At 40.0% G+C, this 15,270-nt stretch overlaps 1 protein-coding gene across 3 annotated transcripts in view; it reads right to left on the reverse strand.

Annotated features, from left to right (window-relative positions):
* Positions 1-15,270, reverse strand: part of ttc28 (tetratricopeptide repeat domain 28) — a 178,780-nt gene that overhangs the window by 17,542 nt on the left and 145,968 nt on the right. For all 3 annotated transcript variants that reach the window (XM_030742337.1, XM_030742338.1, XM_030742339.1), the window contains 9 exons: positions 14,048-14,536; positions 12,664-12,856; positions 12,431-12,511; positions 12,030-12,282; positions 8,266-8,375; positions 5,916-6,045; positions 5,449-5,676; positions 3,149-3,323; positions 728-868 (listed from right to left, as the gene is read on the reverse strand). In XM_030742337.1, coding sequence (XP_030598197.1) covers positions 728-868; positions 3,149-3,323; positions 5,449-5,676; positions 5,916-6,045; positions 8,266-8,375; positions 12,030-12,282; positions 12,431-12,511; positions 12,664-12,856; positions 14,048-14,536 — 1,800 coding nt within the window. The remainder of the gene's footprint in view (positions 1-727; positions 869-3,148; positions 3,324-5,448; positions 5,677-5,915; positions 6,046-8,265; positions 8,376-12,029; positions 12,283-12,430; positions 12,512-12,663; positions 12,857-14,047; positions 14,537-15,270) is intronic.

Below are 15,270 nucleotides of genomic sequence, written 5' to 3' on the forward strand. Positions count from 1 at the left end.
TGTCTTGGTACGCTGAAGCATTATAAGTTCCTTTCACTGGAACTAAGGTGCCAAACTCAGTACCTAAAAAACAACCCCACACCATAACCTCCCCTCCACCAAACTTTACACTTGGCACAATGCAGTCAGACAAGTACCATTCTACTGGTAACTGCCAAACCCAGACTCGTCCATCGGATTGCCAGACAGAGAAGCATGATTCATCACTCCAGAGAACACGTCTCAACTGCTCTAGAGCCCAGTTGCGGCATGCTTTACATCACTGCATCTGGCGCTTTGTATTGTGCTTGGTTGGCTTGGATGCAGCTGCTCAACCATGGAAACCTCATTCCATGAAGCTCTCTACTCACTGTTGTTTAGCTAATCTGAAGGCAACATGAAGTTTGAAGGTCTGTAGCGACTGACTCTGTGGAAAGTTGGTGACCTCTGTGCACCTCAGCATCCGCTGACCCTGCGCTGCGATTTTACATGGCCTACCACTTCATGGCTTTGTTATAATACCACAGTTGACTGTAGAATAGAGAAGCAGTCTGCATGCTGAGGTTATATACCTGTGGCCATGGAAGTGATTGGAACACACAAATTCAATGATTTGGATAGGTGAGTGAACACCTTTGGCAATAGAGTGTATAGTAGGCTGCGCACCTTCTGGACATATAGCCAGCATACTCTAGCTAAATGCAAAGAGATGTTTATTTTGGCAATTTACAAGAACTCTAAATCAAACCTGTTGAAGAGGTTATTTCTGGACACCATGTGGAGATAGCCTGTGGGGTCTGTGGCAGAGATGAGTTTTTTGTTCAGCTCCTCAAACTGCTGCTCTAACAGATCTCCAGCTTCACTCTCTGTCTCACTGCTGGAGCAAACTCTGCAAAATGGCAAGAGACAGTGATCCATTATTGAACTATTTTATAGCACTGTGTACACCTTGCAACAAAAATGTGAGGTGTACACATATACCCCTAATATTGTCAACTCAAATGCATAATTATGGCTATGAGTGCAGAAGCCTGGCCTAACTGCTGTTCAAACCTTCTGTTTATGAGGGGCAACCAATCAGGAGAAGGCTGGCTTAAAGAAAGGGTGGTCTTAATGGGAGAGGAGCTAAAACAGTTTGCTTCAGACAGAGATGAACTGAGGGACTGTTTCAAGGATTTTTTAAAAAATTATGAATCAGGCAAATCAACAAAAATATACAGAGATGGAAATAAGCATAATAGCTCTATTAATATCTCTAGATATATTATATTGCTTATATAGTAATTTCATCTTTTGCAAAATAACATACATTTACAGTAAACATTAGTAGTAGATTATAATTTTGACAATAAAACAGCATTCAGAAAACTAACAAAAGTCATATAATAATGATGATTTGGCTTATGAAACAACTCTTACAAAAACTTACAAAAGGAAGAAATAAGTTGCAATTAATCACTGGAGTGGTATATGCAATTGGCAAACATCATTTCTTTTCTATGGAATCCTCTATCTGCAGCTTTTACATGTTCAGGAAGGAAATAGCAGTTTCTGATGCTGGGATACACTCTAAAGTGCAGCAAAGCACTGCTCATTGGTTGGAAATGATTTTGATTCTGCATATGTGTGAATGCTTTTCATGCTCGGATGGGCGGGATTCATAATATATATCGCACACAAACAGAAAGAGGCCCCAGAATCACCACAACTTTAAACACACACACACACACACACACACACACACACACACACACACGTGATAGATGCAGTGAATCTCTGCTGGCCGCAGTAACACCGCCGCAGTGGTTTTCACAGAAAGTTGAGTTGCGGTTTGTGTGGGGAAACATTTGCTGACACAACACATGTTAGTGATTTACAAACTAGTCCAAGCTATGCCAGCCAAAACCCGAAAGTGGGCAGTATAATTAAGAATAAAGAAAACTGGCAGGAGAGAGCAGGAGAAAAAGAAAATGGATGATCCAGAGCATGCGTCTCTTCCATCATGCTTTGCTCACTTTTCTCCCTTTTGCTTAAATGAGAAAAGATGTACAATAATAAATCAGTCTACAGCATAGCTAGAGGCTCTGTGAGGATGTACTTGGGCAGAGCAGCTTGAATTGAAGTGAGCTGGTAATGTTTAAGATGTGTAATGTTTACAACATTAGCATTCCATTCACTGCCAATTAGCCTGAGAAAAATAAAGCTGAGGCTGATGATAATTTTGTTTTTTCAGGTTTAGGTTTTTGGTCAAACCTAAACTGACCTGAACTCTAGACGAGAAGTCACAGAATCACCTAAGTTTGCTGCAATCTGTCCTATAAGTTTGTATTGAACATCATGGCAATCCATGAATTTGGATTGTCTGATTAACTCTAAACCTCAAATGTCAACTTAATAGTAGCCCTACAAAAATAAGTCACTTTGTTTCCAAAATCAGTGTGACTCTTCCTTTGGGGACCATAAAATCTCTATAAAATTTAATGGGAGCCCAGCCAACAACTGTCAAGATAAATCATTCAAAGTCTCAAACGTTAACCTCATGCTAGCCCCAGATAGAAAAGTAATCATATCTCTAGAGTCAGTGGGATTCATCTTCTGTAGACTATGAAATGCACCACAACGACACACGATGACTTAATGACAATAATCTTAACAAGAAATTCCACAGTTTAGCACATTAATGAGACAATTTTGACCAGATTAAAGGTTTTTCATCATTTTGTGCTGACAGTCTTTTTCCTGGATACTGCTACACTCTGCCTGGAAGTCTTTTTTTTCTTCAAATGTTTAAAACCTACTATACACAGAGGAAATACATCTTAAAAAAATACATGAATAGTGATTAAAAAAATATTTACCATAGTGGTTAAGTTTAACACAAGTGCTTAAACTTAACACAACAGGTCAACAATTGTTTTTTGTATGTGTGCTAGAGGAAGTCAGGGACTCAAGACACGTCACTCAAAGCCTCAAATGTCAAACTTGTGTAAAGGTGGAAAAGCCAAAGGACTGCACAAGTTCCTATAACATATCCTCTGCATCAGGCTGCTCCTCATGGCAACCTGTTTAATGGAATAAAGTTGTCACTGACAACCATAAATTCATGTCAGCAGTTTGTTAACAATCATTCACTGCCATCTACCAAAAGTAGCTGAAGAAAAAGCTCTACCTGCTATAATGACTGTCCACTCCCAGAGCCTCTCGAGCATTGTGGATGTACTGCTCCAGAGAGAGGGTACCTCCACCAGCTCCTCCTCCACTTTGTGGGCTCCCACTGCCATCCTGGAACTCAGACACATCCAGTCCTCCCTCTCCAAGATACACCTCATTAAACTTCACGATACCTGTTGTAGCATTTCGGGAAAAACATGAGCAAGTTACAGCACCATGTGTGAGTTCATTTGTCTCGATGTTTGTGCCTGTGTGGCAGCATGCGTGCATAAAGTGGACTGGAAAAAAACAAGAACAAGATTAACTTTAAATATATTTGTGGAGCACTATAAAGATTACATATAAATTGGATCAAAACTCAGTATACAAGGCAAATTTTGGAAAACATCTTAATTATTAACAAGGCTACACGTTCCAAAGGTCCAAAGGTCCTGGGTGGAACAAAACAGAATTGATGCTTTCATGTTTTTTTTTTCCTAAGGAGCAGCCATGAAGCTGCAGAGTGATTCAAATACAAAGGCATACTCTCTTTGGAGCATAAATGTCCTCAAATGTCATAACTGAGATATGTAGATATAGGTGACATTTCAGGCTGCAGGCAGCCCTAGAGGAAAGACCATGATGAAAGGGTTCATCCTCTGAGGAGAATGAGTGGTAAATGTCACCCTAGCATTACAAGGACCTTATGGGTGATCATCTCAGTCATTACCCTTTTTTTATTTAGCCTCACAGAAGTTAAATGTATTCCCACTGAAGTCATGACAGCATAACTACACCTCATTATCCCATGCTACAGCAGCTATAACAAGTCACTGAGGTAGTCCAACTCTGTTTTTTTTAAACCAAAGATATAATCCGTGCCTAACTTTAGTAACACTGATTCATGCTCTTATCTCTTCCCATCCCACTGGAGTGGCTGTATGCATACAGTGCTTTAAGTAATCAATAAGACTGCATATAGATCCGATCCATTGCAGATTACTGTTGTCATATTACTTTAATTTTATTGATAAGTTAACTGTAAAATACTGTATAGGCCCATGGCTACACCAATCCCTTTCTACAGTAGCTGCTTTAAACCTGTTTGTACCTGATTTTGCAAACCTAAATTTAATGCTTAATGCCAACTTCTTTATAATGTGTTTTGTCATAATACTGTTTTTTAATTAAAAAATTTCTTTCTTTAGTTTTCTCTTCTTTTTTATTTTGAAGATTTTCCCCTTTCTGTGCTTCCTCTCTTGCCTCTGTCTTTGACTCACTCTTTGTATGATTTTACTCTTGATATTCCTTTAAGCTTACTACCTGTTTTATTTTGAAGGTTAGTTAATAAAGATAAATTTGCACCAGCATAAATTATGCCATGTCTTACACAGCTGCATATGTCCTTGCATTCAGCTAGAAGTAGTATATCAGTCTGTTACATGAAAAACAATAAATCTTAATTTTAAATTTCCTGGACAACTGTAAATCTTGTCAAAAGATTCATATGCATTTTACTGTTCATGCTTAAAAATACAGACTGTTTAACACTATATTGGAGACTGAAAGGATGCTTGAAGAATGAAGAAGCATACTGATGCAGAACAACAGTGACTACAGAGGGATAAAGTTGATGAAGCTATGGGAAAGAGTTGTTGAAGTTAGGTTGAGAAGAGAGGTGATGATCAGTGAACAGCAGTATGGCTTCCTGCCAAGAAAGAGCACTATACTGTAGATGCAGTGTTTGTTGCATAGAGAAAGCATATGATAGGGTGCCAAGAGAGGAACAGTGGTACTGATTGAGGAAGTCATGAGTGGTAGAAAAGTGTGTGAGGCTAGTGCAGGACATGTATGAAGACAGACAGAAGAGGATGGGAGTGTTAGGGTGAGATGGAGGCAGATGTTCTGCTGTGGTGACCCGTAAAAAGAGCAGCCAAAAGAAGAAGATACACTAGCTCCGGCCAATTCACCACCAGAGAGGTAATGTTCCATGTTTCTAAAGCCAGATTTGTCAGTCTCCACACTCTGGAGGATCACCATCCCCCCAGGCCAGACTCCAGGCCATGTCCCTTGCTTGTCTTTACACCATTAACCACTAGTTAATAAATGATTGTATTAGCACCCATAAAGAATACAGAGCCCTTGCATAACTCAAGAGCTCTAACGTGAATTTTTTGCCTTCTAGTTTGAAGGTGGCACTAAAGAAAATGAGAGGTCAAGAGCTTTACACTATTTGCAGCCTAATTTCAAAACTGAATGAAAATGGTGTCTTCAGTAATTTACATAAAACTGATGAGTATAATAAATGTGTCTCTGAACCTGTGCCTGGACATATCAGCCAGCTGTACAGAAAGCCTCCTGCCAAAGAATAGTAGAGGACCATGGCCCTCTGACTGTTGACTGTTTCCAGGATGTGTTCTATGGTGACTGGGATGTAAAGGTCAGTGCTCGCTGCTTGCTGACTTCCTTTCTGGCGTTCCACCAGGAGATCAGCAAAGGCACGTGTTCGCCCTCGCTCAGCTATTGCCAGTGCCTCATCGTGCCGGCCTGAGAGAAATAAACACATGACGTTATGAGTTAAGAAGAAGCAGATCCGAGAGCAGACTCTTTATAGTGGTAGCATTGCTAAAAAACAAAATTATTAAACATCAGGTGATAATTTATGTGTTATTTACAGGGACCTAAAGAGAAGATATGAAAATGAGAACAGCTAACATGCAAAGTGAGGTACAGTCATCCACACGACAAAGTAACAACACAACAGGGGAAGAGGACAGTTCTTTCACCTAGGCTGACGAGGACTCTCTGGAGAGCCTGGTACGAGCTGGTCTGCAGATCAAACAGGGAGAGCTTGTAATCCGTACTGTGCTGCATCTCATGACGAATTGCCTCAAATAGCATAGATGCTTTGTACAACTGTAACAAACAGCAAACAAACATACATTGCAATGAGATTTCTACACATACACAAACTATCCACAGGTGTTCAAGTGGATTTAGACTCTGAAGGCTTTTTTATACTCCTCACTTCATTTAATGTGCCCCCATGGTTTGTTTTGAATCATCTACATTTGTTGTTTCTTCCCTTTTTTCATTTATTTTAGTATCTGTCTGTTGTGTGGTCTCTGTTGTGTGCTGGGCTTTATTTCATCCCTGTTTAAGCATGCTCTTGCAGTGCTAGCCGCTGGGTGGCGCTACAAACCCACAGCAAGACTCCAGCGGGAGTGTTAGGGTTCACATGTCTATGTGTGTATTCTCTAGTAGTTTTTTCTTTTAGTTTTTCCTTTCAATATATTTACAGTTTTTATGAGTTTTAATTTGGATTTTGTTATATGTGTAATATTTGTCACAGTCTAAGTTTTAAGACATTCAGAACAGTACAATAATAATACAGCAAGACAAACAAATGATACAGTCACAGTAGCACCCCAGTCTCAATAACTATATGTATATTTGGTGAACTGTGCTGTATGGTTTTGAGAGCCCTCAAAGTGAGATTTCTCCCTGCCAACCAAGAAATCAGAGCTTTAAAAAAAAAAAAGAGACTAAAAGATCCCAAACCAGGATCCTTTTTCCAACCCTAACCAAATAATTTTATTGCTCAACCCCAATCAAGTAGTTTGACGGCCCAAACCTATTCAAAAGAGTTTCACCTAATTTAATCATCCATCCATCTTCTTCTGTTTATCCAATTCAGTGGGATTTAGGTACTGGAGCCTATCCCAGCTGTCATGGCCTGAGAGGTGGGGTACACCCTGCACAAGGTGACAGTCTGACACAGGGATAACACTGAGAGACAGAAAACCATTCACGCTCACCAATTAACCTAACACACATGTCTTTGGGCTGTGGGAGGAAGCCAGAGTAACCGGAGAGAGCCCATACAGGCACAGGGAAACATGCGAAGTCTGCACAGAAAGACCCCAGCTGGCCTGTGGATTTGAACCCAAGACCTCCTTGCTGTGAGGCAACAGTTCTGACCACTACACTACTACTTTGTTTGGATTAAGCAAACAATCACTTCAATACATTTTATAATTGATAAAATAACTCAAAAAAAATATTGGTGAAATGCTGCTTAACAAATTCATGATATAACAGGACAGCACAGCTGAGTATTCATGTGGTCATACAGTTACTTCTTTCACCCCTTACTGTGTGTACTCAAACTGTAACTCTACTGTGAAACAGCAACCCTCCCTTCTCTTTTCATTGTTGCTCAAGTTGAAGTTTCAGTTATTCCCACTGGATAATTCATGTATAGAAACTAAGAAATACAAATTCAGTGGTTAAAAAATGAGGGATGGCATTAAATTACAAAATCTGATTAAGTATTACCATGAAGCACTGAAGGCAAGTGCTACATTTAAATTATATTAACAGTCATTTAATAGCTTTCAAAAGTTGATGTAATAAAGACAAATCAAATTTGTGATAATATTGGATATCAATAAGACACAGTAATGCAGTCGATACAGATATTATCTGTCCTAGAGTGAAACAGTCTAGCATGACATTAGATTGTAGACTCCTACACTGGATTTCTGACTTTCTGACAAATGAAGATTAATAAGGAAATGTGGAAAAAACTGTGGCTCTGTGGAACAAACAAACAAACGAACAAAGATGAATTATTTGACTGTGTCACTAGTTCCAATGTATAAAAAAAAAATCAAATATGTGTCATGTTTATCCATATTTTCTGCATCATTAGAGTGTCCAAACCAAAAAAACTCTGTATATAAATCAAGAACGGAGCTTCTGGGTCTGCAAAGTGAAGCCAATGCGAAAACCTTTTTTCTACTGGCCAGCGGGGGGGGGGGGGGGGGGGGGGGGCAGTCCTCTGGTTGCAAAATCTTCAGCAAAGACTTCGGTGATGAGTTTATGATCTCAAACTCTAGTTTCAAGTCTTACTGAATACTGCTCCACCCAGCATATTTATTTTATAAATTATGCTGCCCTTAAAGCCCATAAAGACAATAAAGAAGGGTATGCTTTATGGTGCCAAAAATGTGATTGACAACTTTGCTTTTTTAGTATGATCTACCCTGTGCTCATCATATCCATTTTCAAAACACCAAAATGGTTATGGCCAAACACACGCACGCACGCACGCGCACACGCACACATACATACCTGGTGCTGTGCTTCCTCCAGGTTTCCACCAGCCCACAGAGACAGGCCCAGGCGATGCCGTATCTTTGCTTCATCTTCTCTCCGGCCTAACTGCTCTGCCAGACGCAGACCTGGGGAAACAGACAGCAGAAGAGATCAGACGCTAGCTCCAAAAGCCTGAATACGAAAATCATCTCTTTCAAAGTCCTGGCACTTTGACACTTGTGACAACTGTTGCTGCACCGAAGTGAATTCGTACTGACTCAGCCCACGGCACTCACATTTACCATTCTTTTTCTCCCACTATTCCTTTTGTCTTTCTTCACTCCTCTTTTTCATGCAGCTGATTCAAATTCAAAGTCCTCAAATTCTCTCTGCTCCTGCGTCTCAGATATGTTTCCTCTCCTCCTGCTGCGAAGGCGCAGGCAGTCATAGCAGGTTGTACTTAGTTCTCATTAGGCTCTCAGATTGAGCAGAATCTCATCAAAATCTAATTTTTATTCACGCTCCTCTGCCTGTTTGTCTCTGTCTGGGCCTGTGATGCTCTGAGTGAGTTTTGGTTGGGCAGGTTAATTGGCGACACACATACAAATGTTTTTTTGGCTCTGTCCTAACCTCAACTCTGAGCTGAATTTCTTTTTGCCTGTCGAGCTAATGATCAATTAAAATCCAGAGAATCTGTGAGCCAAGTGACAAACCATGACTGTGTCTTACAGGCCCGCTGAAGCCTGGATGACTTCCTAAATTAACCCAGTCGTTCGTTTTAAATATCCATTACAATTAGACTGCATTTTAATTTCTCTCAGCCTTTTAATGTGCGCATGTTTAATTGCATTTTTTTTTAAAAATAGGAAAGAAATCCAAATGGGATTATTTTCAACGAAGATTCACGTAAAACTAGAATGACGAGAGGTATATGTGTGTTTCAAAGAGAAGTCTAGTTAGAGATGAAGTTAAATCAAACAGGATTATTGACAACAAGCTGCCTGATGGAAACCACACTCCAGGGTACACAGCTGAGCACTGATCCACTATTAGCCTGTGTCAGACTCATGAATTCCTTTCATGCTTCTTCAGGATTTCAGAAATACACCTCACAATGTTCTCAGACCTAAACAACTCTGACTTTAAAGGCGATACCCACATGTAGATCAAAGTGCGAGCTGAGAGCCAGAGCCTCCCAACATGGCGTCTGCACGACTGCAGGGGGAAAACTGTGACTAGGTTTTTGCTCGCTTTTCATCACAAGTTTGTGAATACATGTCAAAAATATATAACGTTTTTGAACACAGTGGAAATGTTTAGATCAGAAAAACCTGTCCTGCTGCTTTTTGATTCAGACTTCTGCTTAACTACTACTGCATAACTGTTGCTTGTTGGCTCCAAAGCAGTGAAATTTAGTGTAATGAATGGTGCTCGTGTGGACATGAATTTCTTACTTGTTTTGTGTTTCTGTACACAGAAAAGAATTGGCATGACTGGAACCTTTAAATTATGGTTTGTCTTGCTGTTGGTTAAGCAACAAAACTACTGATTTTTTGCTGGGCAATAAAATTACTTAACTGGGCTAGAGGGACTTGGCTAATTTCAGCCAATAAAATTACTTGGATTAGAATTAGGCAAAAAAAAAAAAAAATTACATGTACTTGGCAAGGTTTAAACAATAAAACCACCTGGTTAGGGCTAGACAATAAAACTCCTGGGTTTGAATCCATTTGAAGCCTTTCTGTGCAACGCTCACAATTACGTATATAATGTACTTACTGTAATACAACATGGCAGTAAGAAAAAACATGTATTTCAGCTGATGGTTTTACTCAGTTTTTCTGATACATCAGAGATTAACACTGATTAAAGGCAGACTAGGCCTATAGCAGCATAACTAAGGGATGGTTCAGGGTCACCTGATCCAGCCCTAACTATAAGCTGGAAAGTTTTAAGCCTAATCATAAAAGTAGAGAGGGTGTCTGTTTCCCAAATCCAAGCTTGAAGAGGGGCCCAAAAGCTGAAGGCTCTAGGCTCCCATTCTACTTTTAAACACCCTAGAGGAGTGGTCCCCAAAGTCAAGAGTGCTGCAGCCCACTTAAAAAACATAAAATTCAGTTTTTATGTAAATAAATACATTTATATAAATATGTAACTATGCTATGAGTAACTATGAGTAATTTCAAATTTAATTTCTGTTATTACTATGACAAGGCTCGCTCATGAGGGAGGTGAGCTGTTGCAGGAAGACAATGGTGTATGCATGAGTAAAGTTTTTAAGAAAATGGACAGCGGTTTGTGGTAGAAGCATAGTAATACACAACCTCTGCAAAGCTTGAACAGACTATTTTACAGGGATACAGACCAGTGTTCGAGGCAATGTGTTGCAAAGTAACTATTACAGTAACAAACAGTAATGGTTACAGCAATTACAGTTACTTTGTAATGAAATGTGATTGTTACAAAGCATTACATTCTAAAGCAAAGTCATTAAAAAAATTTAATGACAGTCCCTACAGTGTGTGGGACTGTAGCCTAAAGTTTATATAGTTAAGTGGTAATGAAATGGTTTAAGGTTTTACATCTCTGTATAGTGAATTACACTGTATGGATCTATTGTTATTGTGTGTATTGGCGGTTGCTGGAAATATGTATTGGAAATGCACCATGTGTTTGTGTCTGAAGGATGACTTTTATGGAACAAGTTACACAATATGCTGATAACACATTTTATTACTACCCTGTAAATGTGTTGTTGAATCGAACAAAGCAACAGAGCAATTAGTCAGTTAAGATTTGTCAACCAACAGAAGAGTATTCAGTTACTTAATTGGACTGGGCACTGGGAGCTGTGCCCACAGGCAGTGGTGTTTGTCCTGCCAGCGTCTATTTTCTTTACAAGTCCTATGAAGTTTAGTAATGACAGCTTCCGAAATGCTCTGAGTACATAGCGTTTTTTCCCTGGTCCACACACTACGCTATCAGTTGAAAATAGTTTTGGAACAGTGCTGCACTCATCGATGTCACTGGGACTTATCAATACCCTCAGCCATGGTGAAACCACTTGAGAGGTATTTCTGAAAATTAGGTTAGGGTGCCATCTGTGGATGGAGACACTCATTTGCTATTTTAGGATCTAAAATTATTCACTGGTTAATCAAGAAAATATAAGCAGATTAAATATACTCAAAATGAATGTTTTACAAATCAGTTAATGCCTGTATTCAACATTAGAAGCTTGTTTTCTTGATTAAAGAATCACAGCAGGGTCAAATAAATAATATATATTGATTCAAGCTGATAATAATAATGCTGTTTAAAATTAAAAACATTCTCTAACAGCTTGGTGCAGTCTACAAAAACAACCAAAACAACCATCAACAGGCCGCGGTTGACCCCGTCAGTAAGCTGAAGTGTCAGTGTTTTGGCATGTTTGGTTAGCGAGCTGCATTCATAAACAGTACAGGTGCGCTGCTGAAACACAATTACACTAATTAGTGGTAAGTAAGTAAGAGTCTAATAAAATACTACAATTTCACTCACCAAACCTGAAGCACAAACACAGCAGACCATATCATTTGCCAATTCCATTATAATGCTCCAAAAGGCACCAACCACACAAACAGGATGGAGAAGTACAGATCAGTGACCGGATTTAATGCCGGTGGAACCTTGCAGACATCGATTGTACGCCTGCCTCTTTGGATCTTAAAGTTCTGTCCTTTTTGAACTTTAATACACAAAGATAGCAACCACATTAACATTGTGCTCACTATTAAGTGTTGTAGCTAGTCTCTTACCCTCCTGTAGATACATCACAGCCTGTGCGTAGTTTTGCAGTGCATGATGTATCCTTCCCAGGCTTCCATAGGCCAGAGTCTTCGCTATCAGGTCATTGGTCTGTGCTGCAACACTCAGGTGCTGCTCCTGGAAGACCACGGCCCGCTCGTACTTTCCTAGAGCTTCATAGGTCAGTCCCAAGTTGCCGTAGGCTCGACCCTGGCTCCTTACACATCCAGTCTGCTCTGCTATATCCAAAGCCCTTTGGTGCCACTATAGCAAGAGAACTTAGGCTACTTAAAGAGGCTTGAAATTTTGTTAAATATCATGCTTCTCCGGTTTCCACACCAAGATCCGGTAACGTCAGCTAAACTAAGATAACATTATAACTGAATGTGATGCGATATGAATTTGTACAGACCTGTAGAGCTGTCTCGTTATCTGCCATCAGCTGATAGACACCTCCAAGTGCATTGCTCGCCTCTGCCTCCAGGGATTTATCCTGACAGTTCAAACAGGATTTACTTCATTTTCCGTACATAATGTGTTTTTGATTAACAAAAAAAAAAAAAGATTATTTATCTCACTCAGCAGGAAAAAAAAAAAATAGAAATATGAAATGGGAACAAGACTATTTTGCAGGTGACACCTTACCTTTGCTGTACGTGCAATGTTAAGCTGGTGCTCCAGACAGGAGAGGGCCTGCTCATAGTTACCCAGCTGGCTATGTAAGGTGCCTAACTCCCCATAAGCCTGAGCCTTACCCCCTCCTTCACCACCTAGCTCATGAGCTACCACCAACCTCTTCTCAAAACACACGAGTGCTTGCTGAAGACTACCCATGGACCTGAGGAAGGGAGAGGGAGGAGAACAAGAAGAACAAGGGGAGGAAAAACACAGGGCATGATAATCTTTTTTTCCTGTTGTTGCTGTAACATTTTAGAAAAAAAGATAGCAAGTTTCTGTTTTTGTACCAACACAGAGAAAATCTAAAGAACACAACCTCTGCAAAGGCTAAGGTCTAAATCTCAACTCTTCATTACTATTTCATTCACACTCCAGAGACAGAAGCAACAGCTGGATAAAGGAAACCTAATGTTAAGCCTTGTTCTTCTGTCAGTGAGCATTACTTGTATAGTGTCATATGAGGGATGACCACTGTGGGGATGTGCTGTCTGAAAAAGCACCCCCATCACCACAGTGGATTGTTGCTTTGTTTTGTCTGGCTTTTTGCCTTTATTGGACAGTTCAGCAGTGAAGAGCAGACAGGGGGAGCGTGGGAGGACACGCAGCAAAGGGCCGCAGGTCAGACTTGAACCTTGCTGCTTTTAATACTCCAGCTGAGTTCTGGCTATATTTATTCTTATGATGAATCTAATTCAAAATGTGTACAGAATGCTTGTGGCAAGCAAAGCTCAAGCTTAAGACTGTTGCACGAATACTGTTCTGTATCAGAGAGGCGTATCCAAACTAATAGGATAGAACATAAATATAAACATGACATACCAATTTTTACGCTGATGTAAACAGAAGTTTGTGGCCCTGAACAAGGTCTGAGTTCATTTCTATATTTCGAAGGAAATATAGAAATAAACTCTTGTCAGAGTTAACTGGGAAATGAGGGGCAGCAGCTGGTCTATGGAGAATAATTTTACCCTAAATTAAAATTAAACAGGCAAATAAATATTTATTATTCGGTGCTAAGACATAACTGAACTGTGAAAAGAAAAGAGAAATGGGGGAAATTATAAAATTAAGTTGTGAAATGAGAGTGATCTTTAAATGTAAATGCACAAAATATTTGTTTAAAGGACAAATCATGATTATATCAACCTTTCTCATTTCAAATGAATTTGGCTATCGTGGCTTTGTGTTAGACTCTCCACCTCTTGGATGGAACAGTGCAAGTATCAGTGACAGCAGATATGACATTGATTAATTCAGATACAGCAAAGAAAAAGGAGCTGGATTGGAGGTGGTTTGCTAGTGGCTTGCAGATGCGCAGTACTGTAGGCAGCCTGTTCTGTCTTTCACCCACCTGTGCGCATTGCCGAGTCCTCTGTAAGCTTTCTCTTGGTCCTGGACGTGGTTGAGACTCTGAGCCACTGTTAGGTACTTCTCATAGTATTGTATAGCCTCCTCGTAGTCTCCCAGCACATCATAGCAGTCTGCCAGGTTGCCGTAGGCCCTGCCTCTGTCTAGCATGCTCTCAATTCCATTTAGCTGCTGCAGCATGGCCAGCTGCTGCTCAAAATAACCAATAGCATCCTCAAACAATCCCATGTTCATCTTGGTGATGCCCATGTTTCCATGGACCTGTGCCTCCAAGCGGGCATCCCTGAGTCCCTGTGCCAGACCCAACTGGGTCTCATAACACTGGAAAGTTGTAGCGTAGTCTCCCAGGGCCATATGAACAGCTGCTAGGTGGCCAAGGGCACGACATTCCCCCTGCTGATCACCTAGATCCTTTCTTATGGTCAGCTCCTGGCTGTGGAAAGACAAGGCTGTATCCAGTTGGCGGAGCAGCCTAGGTGGGAGAAAAGTGTGAGGACACTGAATCAAGGGAGAATCAAGGAAGTCATACAGGTGAGAACTGGGATCTACTAATGAAACCAGTTATAGTTAAAGCCTGGTGTCCTTTGTATACTATGGTATTTCTGTTGGTTTATTATTGTAGATTAAGTCCAGTGTTACAGTATGTTGCAAATGATGGAAGCTTATTTCTTACTTTTCTTGGTTAATAACTTGGGAAATGAATACTAAAAGATATGCTTTATTGAGAGATACAGTACAAATTAATAATTCAGGTATTCCAGCTGTGCCCACTGTGCAAAAGTTAGTTTTGTAAATGACAGAGGGAGACTAATACAGATAATGAATGACTTTGAGTACTGAGCTTAAATGGTCCCATGCTGTGATCCATACATTTTTTAAAAAAACGTCAGTTTTCGACATTGCTGCATGAAAAGTGTGGTTTTCATTAGTAAGCTGCACTGTAAACTGGAGAGTTTACAAATTCCTACAGTACAGAAAACTTCTAGGAACTGCTGGGAATTGAGAATTCCTCGTCTGCTGGCTGTCACTTTTTTCACTCATGTTATTGGAAACAGTGCTTTTTCTTTGTAACTCCAAAGTGTATTATGAAAAAATAAGTTACAATCGGTTGTATAAAAGTAAATAAATACACAGTTGGTCTGATTGATTTGCATTTTGCTTATATAGACAGAGCCGAGCTTTCCACAATAAATAAATTATTCTTGT

Source organism: Archocentrus centrarchus, chromosome 12, assembly GCF_007364275.1.
Source record: "Archocentrus centrarchus isolate MPI-CPG fArcCen1 chromosome 12, fArcCen1, whole genome shotgun sequence".
In the NCBI taxonomy this organism is placed as follows: Eukaryota; Metazoa; Chordata; class Actinopteri; order Cichliformes; family Cichlidae; genus Archocentrus; species Archocentrus centrarchus.